At 51.0% G+C, this 26,409-nt stretch overlaps 1 protein-coding gene across 5 annotated transcripts in view; it reads right to left on the bottom strand.

Annotated features, from left to right (window-relative positions):
* The window catches only part of HRAS (HRas proto-oncogene, GTPase), a 76,735-nt gene continuing 50,326 nt past the window's right edge, over positions 1-26,409 (bottom strand). For 3 of the 5 annotated variants that reach the window (XM_045016082.1, XM_045016081.1, XM_045016083.1), the window contains 6 exons: positions 24,921-25,065; positions 18,041-18,194; positions 9,733-9,911; positions 6,441-6,600; positions 3,296-3,420; positions 1-282 (listed from right to left, as the gene is read on the bottom strand). In XM_045016082.1, coding sequence (XP_044872017.1) covers positions 3,301-3,420; positions 6,441-6,600; positions 9,733-9,911; positions 18,041-18,151 — 570 coding nt within the window. In that variant the 5' untranslated portion in view covers positions 18,152-18,194; positions 24,921-25,065 and the 3' untranslated portion in view covers positions 1-282; positions 3,296-3,300. The remainder of the gene's footprint in view (positions 283-3,295; positions 3,421-6,440; positions 6,601-9,732; positions 9,912-18,040; positions 18,195-24,920; positions 25,066-26,409) is intronic. The other 2 variants (XM_045016085.1, XM_045016084.1) reach the window with 1 other exon arrangement.

Here is a 26,409-nt window from a genome sequence, read left to right as displayed (position 1 = left end):
TTTGTGGAGACCATCAAATAATAATTTACTGTGATTCAATCTGTGGCTTTGTACAGTTGCTGGGAGAGGAGGAGGCAAAAGGAGACGGGGAGGGGGGAAAAAAGTCGCTTGTCACAGGCCTTGATGAAGTTTGAGACAGTCCGTGCAGGGCTCAAGATACCCTCCTCCTGGTCTCCCTCCTCCCCCATACTCCTCCCCTGAATCCGTTTGCTGCTGCTTTTGTTTCACCTCTGTCCGCGTGCTCCGCACAGTGGAAAACCCTCCAAGTCACGGTCCGGTCAACTGAAATGAGAAGGGGGGGGAAGAACTAGAATCAGCAGCTATCCTTATGCTAACCCTCCGCCAGCCGCTACCCAGCCCTTCAGTTCCCACCACCTCCTGCAGAGGGGACTTGAAATGTTACACAGGGCTTGGGAGAACGTGTTCATTTTTGAGAGTTTAAGCCCCCGCTCGGCAAAGTACATGCTTGACCTTAAACATGCGCTTAAGAGAGACACTTTGCTGAACAGGGCTTTATGCTGGGATTTGAGTACCTAACTCCCTTAGGCACCTTTCAAGACTCCAGCCTTTATGGATAACGGGCATTTTAACGTGGATGAGGAGCATGCTGGTGCTGCACCCTTGCAGGGCATGTTCCACCCACAAATCTCCACCTATTGGACGAAGGTGGGAAAATATCAGCATCTCCTCTCCCAGATGGAGCGCAGGCAAGGCAAACCTTTTATATTGCTGGCTAAAAGATTCACAGCTGGGTGCCAAAGAGAAGCTGAGCACATGCAGCTCCCTGGGCTTCAGGGGGGATTGTGGCTGCTCAGCACCTCTGACAAATCAGGTCCCACAATGAGGCAAGAGCAGAGTCAGGAATCAAACCCAGGCTCTCGACTCCCAGGTCCCATCTGCCCCCAGCCACCAATACATCTTTGCCTCTCTTTTCCCGGCACTTCTGATTTTACTCCCCCCTCTACTCTTGGCCTTTACCAGATACTGCATCTAAAGGGAGCTGAGCGCCCTGGTACCTAGGTTCTAATTCCTTCCTTGGCCACTGATTAATGGCACCATGGATAAGTCACTTCACCGCTCTGTACCTCAGTTTACTCATCATAAAAATGGGTGCACTGCCCCTCAGCTACATCACAGGGGCACTGCAAGTTTCACTGATAAAACAGCTCTGATTTTACTCCTCTGCTGTTGGTCATGGCTGCTGCGCTGAATTATGCAATTCGCTGGAACATTTTGGGAAAGTGTGTCAGAAAGACGCTCTCCCAGTTAAAAGCTGTATTTTGGTTTGCACTGCAAATAAATACAGGTAAAGAGGCTCCGCTTTCCTCCACCTAGAGAAAGAGCTGGACAGACACCCTGCAGCATCGTGTGGATTTCTGCTGTCCGCTCGGTATTTAAGTGTCAGTTTTCTGTCACTGCAGGGAAATGGTAAAGGCTCTTCATTGCCACTGGGATGTGGGGAATTCACACAATAGTCAGATCAAAACATTTTCAAGGCCCCTTTGGAAAGATTGTCCATATCAGTGACAGATGCCAGCCCCAATCCTGCTTCGGCAGCACAATCCCCCCTGGTGAGGCAGAGGGGAACAGTAGTTTAAGGAGATGTTTGGAGCTGTGTGTGCGCTTTCAGCTGAAAACGATCACCGCCAGAGCAGGAAACGAGCCCCACCACTCGTATCCCCATCCGGAGGAAATGCTTCCGAACATCTGGATTATCTGAACATCTGGAAACCTCCCACAACAATAGCTGCACTCGGCCCAGCACGAGGATCAATCCCGCTGGGAGATCCCGTCCAGGATCCACTTTCCCTGCAGCAGAGAGCCATGGGGCGGGGAACTCCACTATTTTTGTTTAAAGAGAGAGAATGTGGTGGTGGGGGCCTTGGGGAAGAGCTCTGCTGAGCTCACAGCCTTGCCAGAGGCGGTGCTTCGAGATAAAATGGAGGAAGACAGCTGCCGCTCTTTAGCAGAGTTCCTGGAACTGGATAATCCCAGCTTTTCCCCTGGGAATTTAGAACCTGTTAAAGGAGATGGAGGAACAGCTCTGGTGCCTGGAGTCCTCTATTCTCGAGGGAAAAGGCTCATCAGGGGCAGCAGCAGTGCAAGCTTCCCTGACTAGCACACTTCAGCCCCAGCCCTTCGGGGATAGAGGCTAGTTCAGTTTCTCTGGCCCATTCCGCCCTTGCTCTCTCTGCTGACACTGCTGCAAGAGAGCCTCATTACCAGGGTAGTTTTGGGGACATGGAAAGCTGGCCAGTGGGAAGTGGACTAAAGCCACCACGCTCATTCCATGCTGGCCACGAGAGAGCTGATAGCAGCCTTTGCTCGCTGCCATCCGGGGCCGGATTCCACAGGATCCTTTTACTTAATCAAAAGTTTAAAAAAAGAAAGCCAGACATCCAACCCTGGCTCTGACTAGTATGATGTATAAAGGCAAACAGCCCTTTCATGACACTGTTGGCAGCATGTCTACACTGGAGCTGGGGAGGTAAATTCCCGCCCTAGCTGTGAGGGGAAGGGAATTCCTTTTACTGGACCAACCTCTGCTGGTGCCAGAGACAAGCTCTTGAGCTCCACAGCCCTTGTCTCTTTCTCCAAAAGAAGTTGGTCCAATAAGAGAGAGAGAGAGAGATTGCCTCTCACCCACCTTGTCTCCCTCACACACTGGGACCAACACGGGTACAACAGCCCTGCAAACAACTTTGAATCAGAAATGCAGTCCCAGCCCCACTTACCCAGACTGCTGTAGGGAGAGGGGGTACAAGGGAATCACGGAGCTGCTCACTTCCTTCACCTCCCCGCTGTTACCACAGGGGGGTAGTGGTGGGGTGTAATGGAACCTGACTTCATTTGCAGCTAGAGCTGTGGGGAGGGGGGGTGCCAATTATTTTCCATAGGAAATTTTGAAAAATTGTGGGGTTCCCCCCCTTTTAATGAAAAACAAAAAAAAGAGAAAAAATACATCTTTAGTAAAAATGTGTCAGTTTTTTTGTCTTAAAACTGACAATCTTTACCAAAAAAATCCTGCTTTTTTAAATGAAAATTGTTCGGTTTTTCATAAACAAACAAAAACCACCAGAAAATGTTGACCAAAGCAAGGGTTTTCTGAGGAAATGTTTGTTTTGGCCGATGAGCTGTTTTTTTTTTGTTGGGGGAAAAAAGGGTTCAATGAAATCATTTCAACCTGCTTTTTTTTGCAGTCTGGTACATTGTCAATGAATCCCTGCCTCCGGCAACGCCTGGCTGCAGCCCGCACCCATCTCTGGCACACACCTCTCCCTCTCACTGGGCTCACCTTGGTCATGATATCACACATTTACAATTCATGCAGCCTGGGCCACTTTCATCCGGTGGATTCAGCTTGCGTAGTTTGTGCTGCCGGATCTCCCGCACTAAGGTATAGAAGGCGTCTTCAACACCCTGGAAGAGAGGCACAATGTTCTGCTCAAAGAGCGCTACAGCCGCTCAGAAAAAGGGTGTAAGTGGGGGCAGATGGATCTAGGGGACCACTAGGAGTCCCCTGCAGAGAACTGCATAGTGTAGTTCAAGTGGGTTTTGACTCGAGTTAAAGGGATGAAACTGCAAAGAAATCAGAGGAATCCCAGGAAATAGTTCCTCCTGGCAAAAGGTGGCACAAAACTACCAGGCTACCAAAGGAAACGGAGGCTCCATCTCTAGGGACACCTAAAATGAGACTGGACATCCCACTAGAAACTGTACGTGGACTAACAGCCCTGAGCCGACTGCCTTTTTCCCATCTCTAACTCTCCAAACCAGGGGCACTCCCCCCAGAACCTGCACCCATACGCAACGTGTGCCCGTCACATGGACGGCAGGACGAGGAGCTTAGCAAAACAACTCAGGATCAGACAGCTAGGCAGTGAATGTAAGGACTAGCCCACAGCCCTGCAGAAAGCTTCGTTTCAACACAGCAGACATCAACGCCCTTCTGTTGAACATCCAGCCCCTTAACACACCTCTCGCCCCCTGAGGCATGCACATGGGGAAACTCAGCAGCAAACCACGTTGGGCCAAGGAGCACAAACTCCTGGCCCTCCCTCCGGATTGAGCCAAAAGCCAAGACTCAGCAGTGGACTGGGTTTGGTTAACACATTCTCTTATATTTCAGCGTGGGGCTGAGCACGCGCTCGTCTGTAGCACAAACCCGAGAGGATCCTCCTCTTGTTCTGTGCTAGCCCCCGAGGGCTTGCAATCCAGAGCCGTTTGTTATAGGTGCCCTCTCGCCCTTCTGCAGCCACTTCTTGGGCGCTTTCCTCACAACCAGGCAGACTGACCCAACAGGCGTTATGAGGCCATGCAGCATGGCCCCAAAAGAGACCAGCAGCAGAGGCTACGGGACCAAAGGGAGTGAAGATCAAGGTGCAATTTAAAATCATATGGGACTGCAGGTGTTCATTAACTCTATGGACTTTATGTACCACATAGCCCTCCCTACGCCCCACGTGACCCACTTGGAGCTGTGCAAGCCTGTGATGCAGCGCTCCCTACAGCAAGGAGAGACAGCTCTTCTCTAGGGCAATGGGATAACCCCTGTATACGTGTGTGTGTGTGTGTCTCTATACATATGTCTGCAGGATCAGTGACCTGAGAATACACCTAAGGATGAAGAGTTAGGAGATGAACACAGGGAAGCTGCACAAAGGTTCACTGGAAACAATCTGCTGCCAATGCCAGCCTAGGACCCACCCAACTGCAGCATGTGGGTGCCTTTTTAACCCTTTTTTTGTAATCCCTCCCGTGAGTTGGGTGCTGGTCAAATGTCCCAGATCAAGGGCCCTGAAGGACAAAGTCCTCCCTCTGTCCAAAGGGCAAGCAGCATCCCCACAACCCTCTGCCTGCGTGTCTCAGCCCTGACCTGCGGGGACCTAGCAGCAAGAAGGCCTATTCAACCCCAGGCCTCTCTGCTGAGACTACCAACAGGAGCTCCCATTAGTGCCAATCGGGGAAGGTGCAGACCGATTCCACACAGGCTACCCTGTGGCCACACCTTTCCAGCCTGTGCATTAAATTCCATCCCCTCCAGAGCTCACACACAGGGCAAGCCCCCACTGTGCGGGGGACTCGACCGGCTCACTGGAACAGGGAGAGGAATTCTCTGCTGGAACATTCAGCCTTGAGGCGGCAACTGACTCCTCCGACCATGGGCATTTCTCCCCTTCAATCTATACAGCACGCGCCCGCCACAATAATTCACCGGTTGCATCTGCCATCTCCAGGCACTGGCACCGAGAAGTTAGGGAGAGAGTAGGCAAGACAAAGAGACACTTTGTTTTAGAGAGAGGAGGCAAAGAAGAGGTAGCCACTAACCCTGAACCTCATGCGTTCTCCCAGGCCTAGCACCCGGGACACACAGCTCCATCGGGAATTGCTGCGGGTAGGGCAAGGGTGGCATTAATCAGATTCCTGGGGGGCCCATTTAATCCTGCAAGGCACTCGTTTAATACAGCGATGACTGCAGCACAGATACACTACCCACCCCGTGCACTGGCGCAACATGGGCCTTCATGCTGCGACGCAGCATCGGATCATCACAAAGCAAACCAGCGTGGTCAGCCAGGACAGAAGTAGCAGCCTTGGAAAGGGCTGAAGGGTGCAGGGGAGAGATCCGGCCGTGGTTCACCCAGGTGGCAGCCAGCCCCCAAGATGGGTTTCCTGGCAGCTTTATCCCAGCATCCCGACTGTGGTAAATCACTGCCAGCGCTGGCCTGTTCTAATTCATGCTCACTCCCCTGCTCACTGGCACTTCAGAGCTGTCAGAGGAGACACAGCACGCTGTGTAATTAGCAGCTGGAGCATTGCTTGCCTGACAGCAAATGCATGTTGCTCTGTCAACAGGGCTGTGCGTCAGCCATGCTGCTGTCAGTCACGGGGCTTGTGGAACTGCTGCGTGAAGGGAGAGGCAGGCTCAGGGATTGTTTCCTCACACAACGCAGGGAGGGGGCAGATGGCAGCTGTGGGAGGGGCAGGGCAGAGGAGGAGGTTCCTTCTGGCTGAGCTGGCTAGGCAATTGCTTACAGCCACAACAATGGAACGAAGCACTGAGAAGAGGAGGTAACTAGACAGGCTGGTGAAGCCTTACAAGTCTAGCTGTTTGGTGCTGGGGCAGCTCTCCAGGCACCAATCCCAGAGCCCTGGGCTTTCAGGATATGCTGTATCCACACACTCATCTCTGGCATTACCAGAGATATTCCTACCTGGAGTCAGGGCAATAAATAAATAAATAGTGCAGAAATCCCACCTGTCCCAACGTACGCAACCCAGTGTAACTGTCACCACAGAGAAATAGAGTAGGACCTACACTAAGTGCTGAGAGTGGAATGTTTAGATGGGTAACATGGAGATAAGGGTTTGTAGGTGTGTGAAAAGGGGGCCTTTGAGGACTGCTATTGGTTCACATTTTAAACCATCTCTCCTCCTACCTGTCTGGTTTTCGCTGATGTCTCTATGTAGGGGATCCCATAATTCCTGGCCAGGTCCTGTGCTTGCCGGGTTTCCACTGTCCGGGCTGGAAGGTCACACTTGTTTCCCACCAGCACCATGGGGACATCGTCTGAATCCTTCACTCTCTTGATCTGCTCTCTGCAGAGACAGAGATGCCAAAGTGAGGAGAGGAAAAGTCAGGGGAGGAGCCATTTCATTATCACAATGACAAAAGCAGCTAGTTTCAGAGAGATCCTCGTGGGAGCAGAGCATGTGCCACTTGTAATGGATAGGAACAGAATTCTGCTCCACTAATACAAGGCCCAGTGAAAGTCAACAGAATTTGTGCTTCTAAGTCATTTAGGTGCATTATGAAAATCCCACTCTTTGTCCATTTATTTTGTGGAGCCAAGACGAGCTCGTACATTTTAAAAATGAATACGTGGGGCATGTTTGTTATTGGAAGGCTGGGGACAAGAGGCAAAGCCCACAGCCCAAAGTGGCCCCTTTGGCTCCAGGATAAACAAGGGCTGTGCTTAGCTTTGACCTGTCACAAGGTCTTGGGGGTTATCTGGAACAGCTTCCCTCTATCAGCAACAAAACTACAGCCAGGCTCAGTACTGTAATCCCTGAGCCACCAGGCAGCTGTCCAGGGGCACAGAAACATCCCCTATTCCGGAGCAGGAACAAAGTCTCACTCGCTCATATGGAAAGGCAAAGCAATGAACATGGAGCCCAAGTGCCGCAGTCATTGGCTGGGATCTGCTGGCCAATCTGAACTGAGCAAAGAGAAAGAGAATGCTCAGGACCATGAGCTGATGGATTCTGCGGTGTTTTTCCTAGGCAATGATTGTGTCCCTTGGTTATTCACCCCGCTGGGAGAACAGACGTATGGTCTAAATAAAAAGCTACACCCATGCCACTCTTCTCCCCCCCCCCTCGCCCCCCAAACAAGGCATTGTGAATCCCTCATTATTCCACCCCAAGTTCGGATACTCATTCAACATGTTCAGAATCCCCTGGAGGTGAGAAGCAGCAAATTAGCACACTGACCTCTTGGCCTTTCAATCCTGGAGCCCTGGTTTCAAATCCTGATGTTCACAAGTGAACGGGCTCATCATCTCAGTTCCCATTTGTCCATATTGCAAAACCACAGACTGCACTATGGACCCAATTCAGCAAGGCGCGTACGTATGTGCTCAACTTTCCTCAGCTTCAATGGAAATTAAGCACATGCTTAAGTGCTGTGCTAAATCAGGGTCTCTATAACCAGCCTCATCTACTCAAAGAGACACACCTGGGCTGGAATAACAAAGGGTGTTGCAGGCAGTTGCTGCCTTAGGCCAATGTAGGTGCACAGGATCCTGATCTTCCAGAGTCCCTGCACACATACACACCCCATTCCCCCATCCTCCGGATCCTCCCTTCCACACTCCTTTCTGATCCCATCGCCTGGGAGCTGTGGCAGAGACCAAGAGCCACCGACCACATGGATGGAAGGGGATCGCTAGAACCCCTGGAATATGATGATGAAGGGATGTGGTACAAAGGATAATGGGGGTCACCACTGGCTGGGGGTGGAGGCTTCCAGATGCACAAAAACCGCCACTGGAGGGAGTGATGGGATCACAGAAATGGGGAATCTGGTCATACGTGGGGGGTAGGGGCTGGAGGAGGCATGCGAAGTGTTACTTCGTATAGGACCCTGGCAAAAATCTAGGGCTGGCCTTGGTAGCAAATCAGGACTGAGGTGCATTGGCTGGAGTGGAATAGTAAAGGGTGTTACAAATAAGATCTGGACTGCACTGGCAGAGCTGTGGGCTGGGGCTCCGGATTGGGACAACGGGGGCTGCTGCAGGTCAGGATTGAGGTGCACTGGCAGAGCTGGGATTGCAGAGGGGCTGTAGGTCAGGACTGAGGTGCATTGGCAGAGCTGTTAAGGGCCTTGCACAGTGTCAATCTACCCTTTACTTAGCTAAGCCCATAAGTAACCATTAGCCCCCTGCAGCCCTTTGTGCATGTGCGTCAGCCACTGTCTGAACAGTTCCTCTCTATCAGCTTGGCCTTCAGACTCCAGCTCCTGCAGCCTCTCCAGGTCATCCAGCATGAATGACTGCTGGGCACCACCCTGCAGAGCAAACCTCCTTCTAGCAATCAAAGATGCTACTGTTCTAGGCATTCAGGGCTGGAGCATGGTCACTCAGCACTTCCTTCTAGGAGGGCCTGATCCTTGGGAGCCCAAGAAGCCACGAACCTTTTCACTGCCTCAGATGTTTGCTGAACATGCTCCTTGCCTCATGCTCTGGGGCTTCCCATTCCTTTGCCTGCCTGAGGAATAGCTGCTCCCAGGCCTGCGAAACATGTGCTTACAAAGAGCCCCTCCCGCAATTCCTACTGCAAACAGACTGCTTGCTGGCTGCATCCATAAAGCCCCTCCTGCCCCTGAAACAAGTCCTGGGGAGAAGGTGTAAGGCAGCTGGGTTATGGTGAGACGCCAGGGCCCCACCACAAAAATCACACTCTCTCCAGCCTGGGCCAGCCGCTTGCTCCTTGGGTGGCAACCAGAGAGCAGCCATCGCCTTGGGTGCATTAGTCCCTCCCACCGCCAAACTGTGTGTGGTGTCTGGGCATAAAACAGGAGAGGCAGCCTGGTGCAGTGGATAGGGCAGTAGGCTGGGAGCCAGGAGACCTATGTTCTACGCCCAGCTCTGCCACGGATCTTCTGGGTGACCACAGGCAACTCACCTCGCCCCCCTTTATCTGTCTTGTTTGTTCCCATTATATACTCTTCAGGGCCTCTCCCTAGCTGTGTGCTCTGCAATTCGAGCAAGTGGCTGAAGCAGCTCTGCCTATCAGGCACCCTGCCTCTCCTTACTCTAGCCTGTTCTCCCCGCCTCTGTCAGCTTTCCCGCACAGCAGGAGCTGCTGAGATCAGTTTCACTGGCAGTGCAATGCCGTTAATTAGAGATGGAAGGGAGGGGGATAGGAAGGGATCAGCTCTCTCTTTAGTCATCGTAAACACTTAAACGTTACATTATTGAGTCCCCCAAGGCCACCAGCAATGCCCCGCGGATGGATTTTCTCAGAGCCACTGACATTAGCCGCCTGCTCCTTCCCTTCCCTGGGGAATGGCAGCTTGAGGTAATTGTCTTTGCTGGCAGCCAGCGCTCCCACAGCAGACACGCCTGGTCTTGGCAGGCAGCACAGCACACCAGCCAGGCCTGCCCTTTAAAATGGGAGGCAGCCCAGCAGCCCTGGCCATAGGGGAAGAGTTCTGCCGGGGATACTGACCGGTACTGGTGAATATCTTCAAAGGATTTCGTATTGTTAATGGCGAAGACGCACAGGAAGCCCTCTCCCGTCCGCATGTATTGGTCTCGCATGGCGCTGTACTCCTCTTGACCCGCCGTGTCCAAGATGTCTAACAGACAGGTCTCTCCGTCAATGACTACCTGCTTTCTGTAGGAATCCTGCAGGGCCAACAGAAAGGGACAGTCACTAGGAGAGAATGAGCAGGGAGTTAACACGGGGCGGGGGGGGGGGTCTTCCGCTGCTTGAGCCTTGGGTTCCAATCCTGACGTACTGCAGCTAACAAACAGAAGCGAGCTTTGTCTCACCCTAGATGCCCCCAATGGGTGTTTGCACACACCCCACAAATACCACCCCCACCCCATCTGCCATGATTAGGAGCCTCAATTCGGCAGGGACTGGAATAGCAGGGAGAGATACATACGCCGGCCAAAGTAGGAACCTAGGACCAGAGTAGCAGGGGGTGCTGCAGGTCAGGACTGTGGTGCACTGGCAGCACGTCGCTGGGCCCAGGACTGGAACAGAAGAGGGTGCTGCCAGTCAGACTATGGCACACTGGCTACGCTGTGCAGAGGGGACTTACACCATCTCTGCCTGCGTTACGCCTGGATCTAGCCAGCCTTAAATACTGACTCAATCCCTTTTAAAAATGGAAGGGGGGGTGGGGAGGTGGAGCTGCAGAACAGATTTCCCCTCTGCTGCCAGAGCAGCAGCTAACACAACCTCTGTTCTGCCCATTTCCGACGCTGTCTCCCGGCAGACAAGGTGCGCCTTTCACACTAGTGCCACCCAGCCCCAGACAGCTATTTTTCTAACTTTATTTAGTACAGGCTAAACCCTCCTCATGCCTCCCTTCCTGATGCAGCTTTTCTTAGGGAGCTGCAAGGCACAGTGGTGGCTCAGTCACCTCCTGCGGCCAGGCCTAGGGACATGCAAACAGGTAAACAGACTGTGGGCACGTGGGGGCTGGAGTTCATGTGAGCAACTGACACCTCCAACCACTTCCACTCATAATGCCCTAGTGCAGCCTGTAGCTAATCAGTCCTGGAAATCGGAGACAGAGAAGACCTGCTAAATCATCCAGTCCGGCCTTTGCCAACACAGTGCTACTCCCTATGGGAGACGTTCTACCACATCTCATCCATTCTAGCCTTGACTGGCCCAGCTGCCAGACCTCCCAGCAATTCCCCTGGGAATTCCCAAGCCTAGGACATCTCACTTGCAAAGATTTTCCTCGTACTCCCTTCTCGAAATCCATCCCACTGCTGCCAGCCACTAGCCAGCTCAGAGCTGCCAAGATTTCCAGACGTCACTAATGATTTTAGGTGCCATAATACGCTCGACTCTCTGCAAATCCGGCACATAAAAAAAGCACCTCAAGTTGGGCATCCAAGATCACTAATGTCTCTCCCTTTTGCCTGAACGTTTGTTGGTTGGTAGCAAACACTATAGTTAAGGTTGCCAACTGGTTTTAATTATAACCCCTTGTTTTCACTCAGACTTCTCAAAAAATTCCCTTGGGCAGCGGGCACTTCCCACAATGTCCAAAGTTAGAGTTTGGACAGCTGAAGGAAAATCCATTCAGTTATGCAAAAGCCCCAAATACTTCCCCCCATTATAGAACTGATTGCTGCTACCCAATTTTTCACATGGAGAAGACAAAAATGGCTACACCTTGAAATCTGATGCGTCATGTCAATGGGCTCATTCTGGAGTGTTCCAGTTTAGAAAGTATGTTTGGGTGTGCAAAAGTTACAAGCAATTAAAAAAAAGATGAAGATTTGCAGTGGGAATCTGTTAAGAGTTTTAAAAGCAGGGCCTCAAAAAGCCCTGCCCCTTAGGTGACATCATCACACTTCCTCCTTGCCTAGTCTAACCACCGGGGGTGTTGCAGGGACAATCTGCATGGAAAGAGGACTGTCATGTTTCATGCAAACCACAGGAACAGCTTAGTCTCTTTCTTCCCACCAGTCCAACCTCAAAAGCATAAAGCACCCAACCAAATGCCTTCATAGCAAGAAAAGGGGTGGGAGGGAAATCACAGGTGTGTGTGTGGGGAATCATTCCAGATCCTGTGATTTAAGAATCGTTCTGCAGCTCTGGCTGCATTCTGTGATATTTTGTAAATTCTAAGCCTTCATTTTAAAACCAAATTTCAAGGTTTAGCTCTTTCAGTTGCTAAGGTTCAGCCACCATAATGTAACAGATGGGCTATAGCCCCTTCACAAGAAAAACTGTTCTCCGGCCAAAGAGCAGCAGAAGCAGAGGTCAGTGACATGATCGAAGGCCGTAGACTGAGGTAATGAAATCAACATTCCCTGTGTTCATGGCTAGGAGATCAACCACCAAGCACACCTTATGAACACTCCATAAACTACAGTGAGGCCTGAAACCAGATCCACAGGGATCCAACAAGTCAAAAGAATCCAGAGCTGTGACTGTCTCAATACCCCTTCCCAAAAAGGGACGGCTAGAGACAGAGCAGTAGCAAAAGAGACCAACAATGTTGAGTGACTGCTTGGCAAGATACCAGCCACTGTAAAGGTGATTGGCATTCTGCCCTCTAAGGAGGCATTCACATTCCCCATCAATAACGTATCTGAAGCCTGCCTGATGCCTTTCACTAGCCAAGAGAAGCACAGGTCGGGTCTCTGAGATCACAGCCCACTGGCCCTGGGGATGTAAACAGGTGGAACGCCACCTGCAAACACAGCTCGCTCGTCCATGGAAGTGGCTTAACCAACTCCTATCAAAGCTGGTCTTATCCAGGAAAGAGATGGGGAATTTGCAGTCAGAAATGCTTGGATCTGTATCGGAGTGGAAAGAATCCAGATTCAGCAAGGTGTTCACCACGCAGACAAAACAGTCCTACATGCCTAGATTCAGGGGGACCCAATGATGGATGAGAAGAAACCCTTTTACCCTCAGACTACAGCAATATAACTGGTTGGATGTGGGATATGCTTTCCCTAGCCACTTTAATCTCCTCCTGTACTAAGGTGTCCCGTGAAGGTGATGCAGCTAGGGGCCAGTGTGTCAGCATTCAACTATCACTAGCTCTTCCACAATTAAACAACATCTTCACAACCATTCCAAACCTCCTCTTGGTGCTGGCAGCAAGGGAGGAAGCATGCAGAGATCAGTCTGTGTATGTCAGGTTACTATCATCCGGATCCTTCATTAACTGACAAGACAGTGGTCTCTGGCATATGTCCGGAGGACAAACCTCTGGCTGTAAGTATCCACGGTCCGTTCACTACCCAGGGAAGGATGGCTGAAGGGAGCCAAAAACTCAAAGTGAAACTCCAGCTAAACTTCTGAGTTTGGCCTGAGGTTGCAGTGAACCCAGGGTCACCTGGAAAAGTTCCTAACTCTCTTAGCAAAGCTGGAGCTCAGTTTCAAGTTCATAATAGAACCAGGAAACAGGTGAGTTCCTTGAGGTTTTGTTGAGAATGGTTTGCATTTTTTCAGGTCTGACAGGGTAAGATGGGATCTAAGGTTCCCAGGAGATATTACCAGGAAATCCTTTCAAGGGAAGAATTTACTGGTTTTCTGCCCAGCTTGAACCAAAAATGCCCTGGAGTTTTCTTTCATTGCTCATGTTACTTTCTGCTTCATCCCCTCCCTAAACCAGGCACCATCACTTGTGCCCCTCCTTTTGCCAGCTGCCAAGTCATGAAGACGCTGTCGTAACAGGGGCTGGCATACTTGGCAGCACCTCCAAGGCATGAGCGCACGTATCAGACCACTGGAGCCAGGATCCCGGCCACCTGCAGTTTCCACCATGTCAAAACTTGCCAGTTCTAAAAGCCCCTTAAACCTGACAACACTCCCTACATACACTCCATATACTACAGAAAGGGGCTCATCTAAGGCTGAGCCGAGCTCATCGGAGGAACAGTGACCGAGACCCTCCTCCCACTTCATATGCGCTGAGCTCAACAAGACAGAACAGACTGCTACACCCATTGCTACAGAAACAGCAGCTTAGCTGCTTGTCATATCCCAGAGGCACACTGACAGTGGCCCAGGCAGCTCAGACAGCTGAGCTTCCCGAAGCCACAGCCAGAAAGGCTAAGCAAGAAACCCAGTAGGAGAGCTCGAAAGGTCGGACTGAGACATGTAGGACCTGTTCCAATGCACTGGGAGACTCTGGCTTGCATGCGTTCCAAACATCTCTCGTCCAGTACAACTCCTCTTAGGCGCAGAAAGAATGCAACCCCCAGAAAAGGGCATCAGCCCCAGACACGCCAGGCAGGGTTTCCTTGAGGCTCACGGTTCTCCTGTAGCTGAAGGGAACGCACCCTCTAGCACAATTTCACAGCAATTCAGCTCAGCACCAAATCTGCAGGCAGGGGATTTGCTGTATCTGCCTGAGCCTGGCTCAGCGAGTTTCATTTATAACAGGAGATCTATGGCGGAGAGGAAGCTTGAAGGCTAGTTTTGATGCACAGGAAGGAGCTGAGGACTCCTCAGCGAGGGAGCTGCTGTTATCGCTGTAGTCCAACCCAGGGCCTAGATACAGGATGAATGCAAAGTGCAGCGAGAAGAATTCTCCATATTCACTGGGGGACATTAAGTGAGTTCATTCCAGTTATCAATAATGGGAGCCAGGTACCTAATCCCTGAACTACGTCCCTTAGACCACAGGTCCGTCCTGTCCAGTATCCTGCCTCCAATTGTTGCTTCTACCCAGTTCTTCAGAGGCAGGTTGATAAGCTCCCATAATGCCCCAGCTGAAGGTGTTACGGGGTATTTTTGGAAGATGCGGTTGCTACTGAAAGGAGATTCCTTCCTGACATCCGCAGGCACAGCATGCTAGTTTAACTCTGCGGGGGACGGGGGAGCAGCAGGCAAATATATTTAAGTGAAAGGAGGAAAACTATTTCATCAGAGCAGTGAAAGCCTCAGTGGTTTGAGGTTCCTATGAGAGTGTGAAGTGGCAGAGGGCATGGTGAAGGGGGAACCTTAGACACCTAAGGGAGGGACCTGCCTGGCCTGCACGTAGCAGACGAGGGGAAAGTGAGTGTTTCAGAGGCACAGGAGGTGCAGGCGTGCACTAGAGAGGGACGGTAGCATCATGCTGGCTGCAGGGGACAGTGCTCAGGGTTTACATTCCCAGCGCCGTGTTTCCATGGAGCAAATCTCTGCAGCACATGGGAACAGGCACACCAGAGTCAAGGCTGTGATGCTGGAGGGGACAACAGAGGTTGAAAAGGTTGGGGCACTCTCTCCTCCTGTCCATTATCCGGTGAGGGGAGGGAACGTTTCCACCTCTCCCAGTCCAAGGGAAGAGCAGGGCTCTGCTCCTCACAGTGCCGTGGAAACCTCTGCTTCCCAGCACAGACATCTCCTGTCACGTTGGGCTGTCACAGCGCTTTCCTGCAAAACGACCTAGAGTAGATTTCTAAGAAAGCGTGGGAGCTTCTGCAGCAACAACTCAGAAGAGGGGCTGGGGCAGAAAAGCCTAAGGGTACATCTACACTGCCATTAAAAACCGTGGCTGGCCCATGGCAGGTGATTTGGGCTTGGGCTGAGGGGCTGTTTAACCGCAGTGCAGATGTTCAGGCTCAGACTGGAGCCCAGGCCCGAGGACCCTGCGAGATGGACTCTAACTTCAGTTTGCCACACAGTCATTCTAGATCAGGGGCGGGCAAACCTTTTGGCCTGAGGGCTGCATCGGTTTTTGTAAATTGTATGGAGGGCTGGTTAGGGGAGGGGGTCGTGGCCCAGCCCCCACCTCCTATCTGTCCCCCCCGGACTTCTGCCTCATCCAACCCCCCCCCATTCCCTGACAGCCCCTCCGGGACCCCTGCCCCATCCACACACCCCTGCTCTCTGTCCCGACTGCCCCCCGCCACCCCATCCAACCCCCCCTCCTTCCTGACTGCCCCCCCGGGATCCCTGCCCACCCTCCCAGGACCCCTGCCCCCACTCAACCCCCTGTGCCCCCCCGACCCCTATCGACACCCCTGCCCCCTGACCACCACCCCGAACTCCCCTGCCCTCGATCCAAACCCCCCCGCTCCCTGCCCCCTTATCGCACTGCCTGGGGCACCAGTGGCTAGCGGCGCTACAGCCGGGCCACACCGACTCCACCACCACCACACAGCACCAGGTCAGGCCGGGCTCTGCAACTGCGCTGCCCCCGGAGCTCACAGCCCCGCCGCCCAGAGCATTGCGCCAGAGCAAGCGAACTGATGCTGTGGTGGTTGGGGGGACAGCAGGAGAGGGGCCAGGGGCTAGTCTCCGGGGCCAGGAGCTCAGGAGACAGGCAGGATGGTCCCGTGGGCTGTAGTTTGCCCACCTCTGTTCTAGATCCTGCCCACATGGTGGCTGAAGCCACAGGGAGGAGGGAAGGCTTTGTGGTTAAGGTGTAGGCCTGGGACTCAAGAGATCTGGCTTCAATCCCTGGATCTGCCACAGACTCCCTGTGCGACCTTGGACAAGTCACTTAATCTCTCTCTGCCTCATCTTCCAGCTTGTCTATATAGGTTGCAAGCTCTTTAAGGCAACGGCTGCGTATATACAGCGCCTGACACAGCAGGGCTCTGACCCCAACTGGGGCCTTCAAGGCATCGTGTAACAGTGATACTAGCAAAAAGCCGTGTTTAGACATCAGTACAAACTCCTCGTACAGTGAGTTCTTGTCTGAGAAACACAATACATTTCTGGGCTATGAATTCCTAGGGCTAATTGCTAGCACCCTTTCAGCCACAGAGCGGACAAGCCCAGCATCCGCCAGCATTACAAGCACAAGGTTGCACAGACCTACTCTCGGCAAGGTTAGGTGACAGAGTGGTTAAAACGCTGCTGCCACCAGCACTTTGTCTACACTAGTGCTCTTGCCATTGTGGCCCCTGGTGAGCTGGACTGGTGGCAGTAGCAAGGGCAGGCGGCTGAATTTTAAAGAAAGCAGAGTAGCTCCTTATTATCTAAAGGGAAGCAAAGCAGTTCTGTTCAGAAGATTATGCCACATCCCTCACCACAATCTGAGCACTTCAGAAGGGTTAATCCTTTCTTTCGACAATACAGTAACACCACTCATATAGCACTTTGCATCAGCAGATCTCACAGTGCTTCACAGAGGAAGTCAGTATCATTGTTCCCATTTTACAGAAGGGGAAACTAAGTCTCTTTACCCCTCTATGCCATTTTTTGGTCATCCTGCAGGCCAACGGCAGAACTGGGAACAGTCCCAGTTCAGTGCTCTGTCCACTGAGACCCATCTGCTTCCCAAAGGAAACAGAGTCAATCACCATCCGGAGTAAAGACAGACACAAACAGACATTAAAGACCTTATGCAAACTTCCTTCTGCCCGCAAGTCTTCAATTACACCTCAGTCCTGATCTGAAGCAGCTCATACAAACCCAACCCCTTAAGGCCCCTCCAGAAGTTCCATCAAACACACCTCAATCCTAGCCCCCAACTCCCTCTGTTATTCAGCCCATCCAACACCCTGACCTGCAGCACCTACCGCTATTCCAGCCCGGGGCCTCTCCTCAGCAGATACAGTCACTGCAATCCCCTGACACACTTATGCGTGCTGTGGCAACATGTGGTAGCTTTGTGAAGTGGAGGAACATCCCCCGGGGGCTTAGGCTGAGACCAAACTCAAGGCATTTTAATTTGGGACAGAAGCGACGTTTGAACCCAGCTCCCCAAGGATGGAAGGTCAGAGAATTAGCTGCCCAGCCCCAGAAAAGGGAGCACCAGCCACACTAAGGAAGCTGATCCTTCCACCAGCTGCAGAAGCCTGGGATGGATACAAGATCCTGTATTTTCACTTTCTCTCACTGAGGATTCTTTTCAAACACACTTCCAACTGGCAGTTTTCCCACCAGATCTGGCCTGTGTTTCTCCTCTGCCGTTACCCATTCGAGCTCAACTGTGCTTTCAAGAAGAGAATGTGTGTACTGAAGCACAAGCAATCAAACATTAGGAAAGCTGAACCTCACCTCCTATGGCTGAAGCATGAGTTCTCAACGGGGAAGCTGCAGGGAGGCACAGGTTGCAAATGCCCTTTCCCATCTTTCTACTGGGAGAGGTGTCCCACCTAGCTGGGAAGGCCTGGTAAAGAAAAGGTTCAGAACTACAGGGCTAGAGCCAACACTGGAGTTGTAGTTCAGGTCTTCGGCTTGGCTTCTCAGATTTGATCTCTCCGTGTTTTAACTCTGAATTCTCTGGTTAAACAAACAGCCCCTGGAATCCACCGCAAAGTTAAAAAGTCGAAGATCATATAAGAAACTCACAGACTCACTCCCATCTCAGAGTCTGCAGGCTGCTCACCTCTATCGTGGGGTCATATTCATCAACAAAATGGTTCTGAATGAGCTGTATTGTCAAAGCGCTCTTCCCAACGCCACCTGCTCCAACCACCACCAGCTTATACTCAGTCATCTTCCCGCTGATCCCAGCTCAGGGTCTCCAGCAGCACCAACACCTGCAAGGACAGAGATACAGACACCATCAGCATTAGGTTAGTGCTTCTCTCTTGCCACCTAGCTTTGCCACTGCTGCACCACAGCCAGGCAGGAGAAAGCCAGCAGTGGCTATGCACAGCGACACAGCAAGAGGCACTGATACAAAGTAGGGGCAGCTGCGGTTAGAAGGGAGTGAAACAATAACCTCATTGCATGAGTATCTAGGGTCTCCCATTCCCACAAAACCCAGCCAGCTACTACTGATTTTTATTATTTGTATTCTAGTAGGAACTATGTGCCCCAACAGAAACTGGGGCTGTACAAATGGAGTCAGAGAATCTGAGAATTTGGCAAGACAGCCAAAGCGTGTGAGGGAAACACGGGCACAGAGGAGCGAGGTGCCTGGCCCAAGGTCACACAGCAGGTGAGTGACAGAGCTGGGAACAGAACCCAAATCTCCTGGCTCCTGTCCAGGGCCTTACAAGCCCAGGCTGCCTCCCATTCTAGAGTGTTTTAAAAGGCTTTCCAATGCCTGGACACTACACTTAGGCAGGCAGGTGAATGTATGATGCTGTTGTCCAACCCATTCTCCTCTGAAAATGAGTTTCAGATGATGATGATGATAGTAGCAGCAACAGCAATGTGACCTTCCTTTGGAAGAAATCTAATCACTGGGGGACCCAGGGCTACGTTGTTCTCTGGTGTAACTTGGCTCAAGTCAATGGAATTACAGCAGGGACAAATTCTACCCACAGACTGCACTACCCTCTCTTTCCCCCGCCACACATGCAAACCATCCCACCCTCCAAATATTCACTTGTGAGACAATCAAATTAGGAAAGAAAAACCTAAGGACCTATAACCTCTTTTATGCTTTCCTGTGCCACTAAATTCCCTGGAAATGTATCCATATGTGACACAGTGAACTGTCACATGGGAAGGGAAAAAAAACTACCCAAGTAGCTGACTCCAATCAACCACTCCTCTCAGAGGCTGCTGGGAATAGGTGGGACATGGAGTTTATATAAGCCAAACCCAATTGATGGCAGAGAGAGGGTAACACCCAAGACAACTGGAGGCTGAAGGAGCACCAAGGGAAAAAATGGCTCCAGAGAGGGGCCCGAAAAGAGGCACACACATTGGGAACAAGGTACAGAGTTTGGGGAGAGTTGGGCACAGGCTCGGAAATGCCTCCCTAGGAAACTCCGAACTTACCTGAGATGTAAGAGAACATACGGAGAAGTGGAACTAAAGACTGGGCGTAGATGATAACCCGAATACAGATACACCCCTTTGCTAAGTACCACTGCAGCCCCTCTGGCCTCCTTTTCTCCCCCCAGCATGTCTGTGGTGGTCAGGTCATCCTAGCCTACCTGGCCATGGCTGAGTACCTTTGGGGGCTGTGGGATTTGGGGCTTTGCTGGAAGGCCAGCTCACCCTCGTGACTGTCTGCCAAACTCCCCAGAGTGGGTTAGAATCCACTGGCTCACACCATCTGAGTTCATACCTTTTTCCTTCTGTCACACAGCGCTCTGCCTTTGGAGGTTGACTGGTTTTATTCTGTGTTTATGATCAGATTGCTATTTGAATGGAAATTCATTCAAATTTAAATCTGAATTCATCTTGCTTAAAAGTATGTGAACGTTGCCTAAAACTGGAGGGGGGGGGCAGGAGGGGAGAAGTCATCTAAAATAGAGAACTTTGGTGGTAAGACCTATTATCTAGCATCCATCATCAGTAACAGAAGTCACTTCAAATAATCAGAAAAAAAATCAATCTGAATTAAAACCCATTCACAAATTCTATCCTAAACAGAACACCGTGCACGTCTACAGCATGCGCCATCCGATGCTCTCAATGCGACTGCATACATTCACGGGTTGAGCGGTTAGGTAAGGCATTGTTTTACAGATGGGGAAGCTGAGGAATAGCTTAAAGACAAAACTGGCACCTAACTTGCCCAATTTAAAGGGACCTGATTCTCAGATAGTGCTGAGTACCTGCCCTACGAAAATCAGGCCCTTTTAGAGAGGTCTCAAGTTGGGTGCCCAAAAATCACTAGTCAAGTTTGAAAATCTTGGCCTAAAAGTCTCTGATTTTAACCAAATCAATGTTGTTAATATTAACAGCACAGCTGGGAGTAGAACCCAGGAGTCCTGACTTCCAACCCCTGCACTAATCACTAGGCAGCACTAAATTTTTTTTTTAAGCAAGCTTTTTGGCTATATGCCACCATCTTCAGAATTGAGTTAAACAATTAGAATCATAGAATATCAGGGTTGGAAGGGACCTCAGGAGGTCATCTAGTCCAACCCCCTGCTCAAAGCAGGACCAATTCCCAACTAAGTCATCGCAGCCAAGGCTTTGTAAAGCCTGACCTTAAAAACCTCTAAGGAAGGAGATTCCACCACCTCCGTAGATAACCCATTCCAGTGCTTCACCACCCTCCTAGGGAAGAAGTTTTTTCTAATATCCAACCTAAACCTCCTCCACTGCAACTTGAGACTATTACTCCTTGTTCTGTCATGTGGTACCAGCCCAAGATCGATAACTGTTCTGTCCGTTCACAAACGTGGTAGTCAGGTTTCTCAAGGGCCTACAGAGGTTACAGCCTTCTGCAACGAGTTCACACAGCAGAGGGCAAGGCACCTACGTTAGCTGCTAGCCCAGGGGTTCTCAAACTGGGGGGGTCAGGACCCCTTAGGGGGTCAAGTGGTTATTACATGGGAGAATCGCGAGCTGTCAGCCTCCACCCCAAAGCCCGCTTTGCCTCCAGCATTTATAATAGTGTTAAATATATAAAAGAGTGTTTTTAATGTATACGGTGGGGTCAGACTCAGAGGCTTGGTATGTGAAAGAGGGTCACCAGTACAAAAGTCTGAGAACCCCTGTGCTAGCCACCTAAGCTAGTAAGCCCCTATTGCTATATTGGCTACTTGAAGCCTTGTTTGAGGAGCAACAGCAAGGAAGCAGGGCCCAACCCCCCAGCCCCCCCCATCTCCTCTGTGCTCCTGAGCTGGGGACGATGCTTCAAAAAGGCTCATTAATTTTCCCAAGGAATTGAGCGTACATCATGCATTCGTCTCCTCAGCTGCAGCCAGTCTGACTTATTAGCAATGTGAAAGGTGCTGGCAGAGGGCACTTGTGATCGGTATTGCTGGGAAGTCAGGCTTCGGCAGAAACCTGCACTGCCATTACCAGCAGTGGGCAGGGGAGTGCACCCTTTATTTACACACACACACACACACACACACACTTTATTTTTGTCCCAATTCCACTGTGAAAGAGGAACTCTGACTCAGCACATACAAGAGGAAGATTACAAAACCCTGACCGTTTAAATGGCAATCCACCCCCATCAGACTACGGCTACCACCTGCCAGAAGTCAGCCAAGGATCAGGGATCAGCGAGCCGTAACGCCAGCCAGTCCTCAAGCCCGTCTCCCCCCGGCTCACCGTCTCTCTCTTTGGAACAGTGAGGCACTCGCTGGCTTCCACACAAACGAACAAGACACTCAAGCTTCCTTGTTTGTTTTTAAAGCTCTGCCATCAAACCTAGTGCTCCGGGAGAGGAGCCAGGCAGCATGGACACTGCTACCAAGCAGGCCTTCCCCCTGCAATGCTAGACCTGGATGCCCCTCAGTCTCAGGCTGGAACTCCCGAGATCCTGTGAGCAGTCAGGACAGTCGTGATCTACTGGGACGAGTCCCTGGATTTACAGATCCAGGCACTGGAGGCCACATGCTCGCTCAGGCCCTGGCCTCTCGTATTCACTTCCCAAGCTGGCCCACAGCCAGAGTCTGCTAAGCTTCAAGGCTGCGTATTCGCTCAGGCTTTTGCTTGTGTGCGTGTGGTGGGGTGGGGAGGGACAGCTAGGTTTTGTGCTAGGTGAGAGATCATTTATAGTTTGTCGTCATCAGTAACAGTTTGTACACTGTGTGTGCGCACACATGCGCGCGCTTGGAGTCTGTTGGATGAGAGAGTGTTTTATACATTTAAAAGAAAACCTCATTCTAGACCTGCCACTCCCTCCACAGCCCCCCCGTACCCCCTAGCCCTGAGCCACTGCACCTCCTGCCCCCCAGCCCTGCCCATGCCCTTCAGCCCTGAGCTACTGCATCTCCTCCTCCCCCTACCCTATCCGGGCCCCTCAGAGCTGAGCCATTGCCCACCTGCTCCTCCAGTTCTGCCTCTTCCATTGCTCTGCCCAGGCCCCTCAGCACTGCACACAGAACTGTGCCAGACACAGAGTCACAGGAAATAACAAAATGGCCTCCCACCGGGCAATGTGTTAGCACCAATCCTCTTATAGATACCAATGACCAGCCCATACAGAGCAATATGAGACATTTTATATATACCAGTGAGCTATGCATCACATCACAGGAGAAGGACTTTGCCACTGTTGAGAACAGACTGACATGTGCATTGAGCAAGATTTAAACCAGTGGTCTCCAACCTTTTTACACCCAAGATCACTTTTTGAATTTAAGGGCAACCCAAGATCTACCCGGCCCCTTCCCTGAGGCCCCTCCCCTTCCCCAAAGCCCCACACCACTCACCCCATCCCCCACTCTCTCAGTCACTCCCTCTCCCCCACCCTCACTCACTTTCACCGGGCTGGGCTGGGGTGAGGGAGGGGGTGTGGGCTCTGGGCTGGGGCCGAGGGGTTCACAGTGTGGGAGGGGGCTCTGGGTGAGCCTGGGGCAAGGGGTTGAGGTGCAGGGGGGGGCGTGAGGGGTGCAAGCTCTGGGAGGGAGTTTGGGTGCAGGAGGGGGCTCTGGGCTGGGGCAGGGGGTTGTGGTGCAGGATGGGATACAAGGTGCTGGCTCTGGGAGGGGGGGTCAGGGTTGGGGCACAGAAGGGGATGGGCTGCTGGCTCTGGGAGGGAGATCAGGGCTGGGGCACAGCCTCCTGCTAGGCAGCACTTACCTGTGGCAGCTCCTGGTCAGCGGTGCAGCATGGCTGCCACTAAGGCAGGTTCCCTGCCTACCCTGGCCCCACGCCACTCACAGAAGGGGCCAATTCGCCCCTGCGGCCCCTGAGCTAGTTTGCTAGTTCATCATTTAGCAGTAAGGCCTTCCCTGGGAAATATCCCACCCTCTGACTTCACCACCTCCACCAAGCTTCACAATCATCATCGCTGTGTATCAATATTAAATTGTTTAAAACTTATAGTGTGTGTGTGTGGACAGACAATATCAAGCGACAAAGAGTCCTGTGGCACCTTATAGACTAACAGAAGTATTGGAGCATGAGCTTTCGTGGGTGAATACCCACTTCGTCAGAAGCTTATACTCCAATACGTCTGTTAGTCTATAAGGTGCCACAGGACTCTGTCACTTTTTACAGATCCAGACTAACACGGCTACCCCTCTGATACTTGACAGACAATACAGTCTTTTGTCTGGTGAAAAAAATTTCCCTGGAACCTAACCCCCGCTATTTACATTAATTCTTATGGGGAAATTGGAGTCGCTTAACATTGTTTCGCTTAAAGTCACATTTTTCAGGAACATAACTACAACATTAAGTGAGGAGTTACTGTATTAAATCAACATTCAAGGAAGACTCCCTCTCCCCAAGTCATCCAACAGTCTTCATCCTAAATGCACCTTCTTTGCAGGAAGTTGGGAGGAACACAGCACAGGTGGTATGGGGAAATTGTGGGCAGAAGATGGTGATTCCATGGTCAAATCCTGTTCTCTGTTGCAATCCAGATTCACACCAGTAACTCGACTGAAGCCAGTGCACCCATTCCAGACTGTGCCCTCACCATGTCAACGTGGCCCCACGTCAGTATGCAACGGGAAGTCAAACAAATGCCCGTGTGTCTCCTAGTCAGAGAACAGCCAATCACATATGTGATGGGAGCAGGAGGACTGACACTTTGGGTTGGACATTTGCATGCTAATGAGCTATACATACTGTAGGTTAGTGGCACAGGAAGTCAGTCTAGAATAGGTTCCCACTTTTGACATGATCCCTGCTGTGCGTGCGGAAAGGGTGGGGTAAAAAGTCTGAGGTGCACTGTGTAGATCATTTCCAATTTTGGGGCGATCTGCAATGGAAAAGAGCCATCTGCCACCACAGGCTTGGAAAATGGCTTCCCAGTGGCATCAGGAGGGGAGAAGTACTTACAAACACTGCAGGACCAAACAGGAGGCTGTCAAGATAGATTATTTCCAGGGGAATACGAACACTACTAACAGCCACAGGAATGGCACAAGACGGGAGGAGAGATTTCCATGGTGCCAGCCACACGTATTACATATTGCTGGACGGCAGGTGGCTACATACCAAATTCTAATAATAAAATTACGATCTAGCTCTTTTCAATAATCTCCCAGTAAAGAGGTGATTGGATTTTGAGGGCCCTCCCCCAGTATTAATCAGTTTTAATGTAAAATGTGCTCCAAGAGCTTATCTACACACAGAGTGGCATGTGCTTATCGAAAGGATTTATTTTAAACCAGTTTCGATAAACTAGTGAAAAAAGCTGTGTGGACACTCATTTCAGTTTAATCTAAGAGTTCAATCAGGAACAGGTTTAAGTAAATATAAAATAAGCCATTCAAATCAAAAACAAAAAAGTGTCCACACAGGGAGTTGAGTTGTTTGCAAACATGTAGACATCTTCTAGAATATCCCTTCAGATCAACTGTGATCTTCCCTTACGTGGCACACCATCGCTATACACCGATCCAATCATATTTATTCAGACTGCTAACAGTACATATACATACCAGCACTGGTGTGCTCAGTGCCAACTTCTTTGTTCACCAGGTGCCAGCACCTCTGCTGCTCTCACTTGCAGTCTCCTTTTAGGCACCTTCCAAATTCCAGAAACCAATTGGACAGACCTCTCCTTACTGGTCCATTAAAGACTACCTGCAACGCATATGTCAAACAGTGGGTTTTTGCCCTTCCTCCACCTTTATGGAGAAAGCCTGCAAAGTAATTTAAAAAACAAAACCAAGATTTCTGCTTGCTTTTTTACTTTAAAAATATCAGGAGTGTTGAGACTGGCAGAATTGGAGGAACTTCTGGGCCTCTCAGAGGTTGTGTGCTCTCTCACCTTAATTGAGTCTTTAACAGAGACCTCTTTTCTCCAAATAGTTTATTCTACATTGGAGATAAAGGTGTTAAAAACCAAATAATTGTTTAAACAGTGACTGAGGCCTTGTCGACATTGGGAATTTGCCCCAATTCCAACCACAAGTGCTCTGGCAGTCACTGACATAGGTGCATTAGTGCAAACCCTAAGCTTTACACAAGGAAAGCATGAGATGCAAATGGAGTCCGACACATGGGGTTTTCCCTAGTGCACTACGTCATTTTCAGGCCACTCATCACTGCAATCAGAGCTAGAGCCTGATACAGACACGGCATAAAAATCCCTTCTCTGCTCAGCTTTCAGTCTCTTCTCCAGTGAGGTCATCATTTAATTAGCCTTCCAATCTCCACTGAGTCTCCCAGGGTGCACACGACCTGGGTGTCTCAAGGAATGAAACAAGCAGGCTCCTTTTTAAACAAAACCTTTCAGAGGGCCTCAAAATCACCATAAGGAAAAAGACATAAGCCCAATGTATTTCCCCCCGTTGTAGGTCATGGTTAGCAGGGTCACTGCACCAATACAAGATGGGGTGCTGAGTGCTTCCTGATAGCCCACAACCCTCTGGGAGGGGAATTCTCGGGGGGGGGAGGGTTGGAGAGGAGTAAGGAAGAATAAAGTAGTGTCTCTATCATAGTACCCAAGTTGTTCTGTTCACAAAGCAGATGGGGAACTTTCCCATTAATTATTGAGCAGCAGAAGGCACTGTCCTGCAGCTGCCAGAGGTTACACCAGGCCTATAGGCCATAGCAGGCTGGGTTTTATGGGATGCTACTGCAGCCACATTTCTTTTAGGGACAGCCAGTTTCTATTTATCCCCGTCTTGCCCTATGTCTAGTAAGCACACATGCTGCTGCAGTGCTCATGCTGTATGTAACAGCGTATCTACCCATGGAGATTGCAGCTATACTGTGGGCAGGTTACAGACTGCTAGCTAGCTAGCCCCTTGGCACCCACCGAGACCTCAACACCAGATGAGGGCTGCCTGCAAAGACGTGTCCTTCTGAAGAAGGCTTCTTGGCTGTCAAAAAAGGGGGCAGGGAAGGAAAGCAGTCACTTGCTCGAGTGGTAACAGTTACCACCCATTCCTGCCCTCGGTGCAGGACTCGCTGGATGGAAAA

The sequence above is a fragment of the Mauremys mutica genome, chromosome 4 (genome assembly GCF_020497125.1).
Source record: "Mauremys mutica isolate MM-2020 ecotype Southern chromosome 4, ASM2049712v1, whole genome shotgun sequence".
NCBI lineage: Eukaryota > Metazoa > Chordata > Testudines > Geoemydidae > Mauremys > Mauremys mutica.
This window is presented reverse-complemented; position numbering and strand designations above follow the sequence as displayed.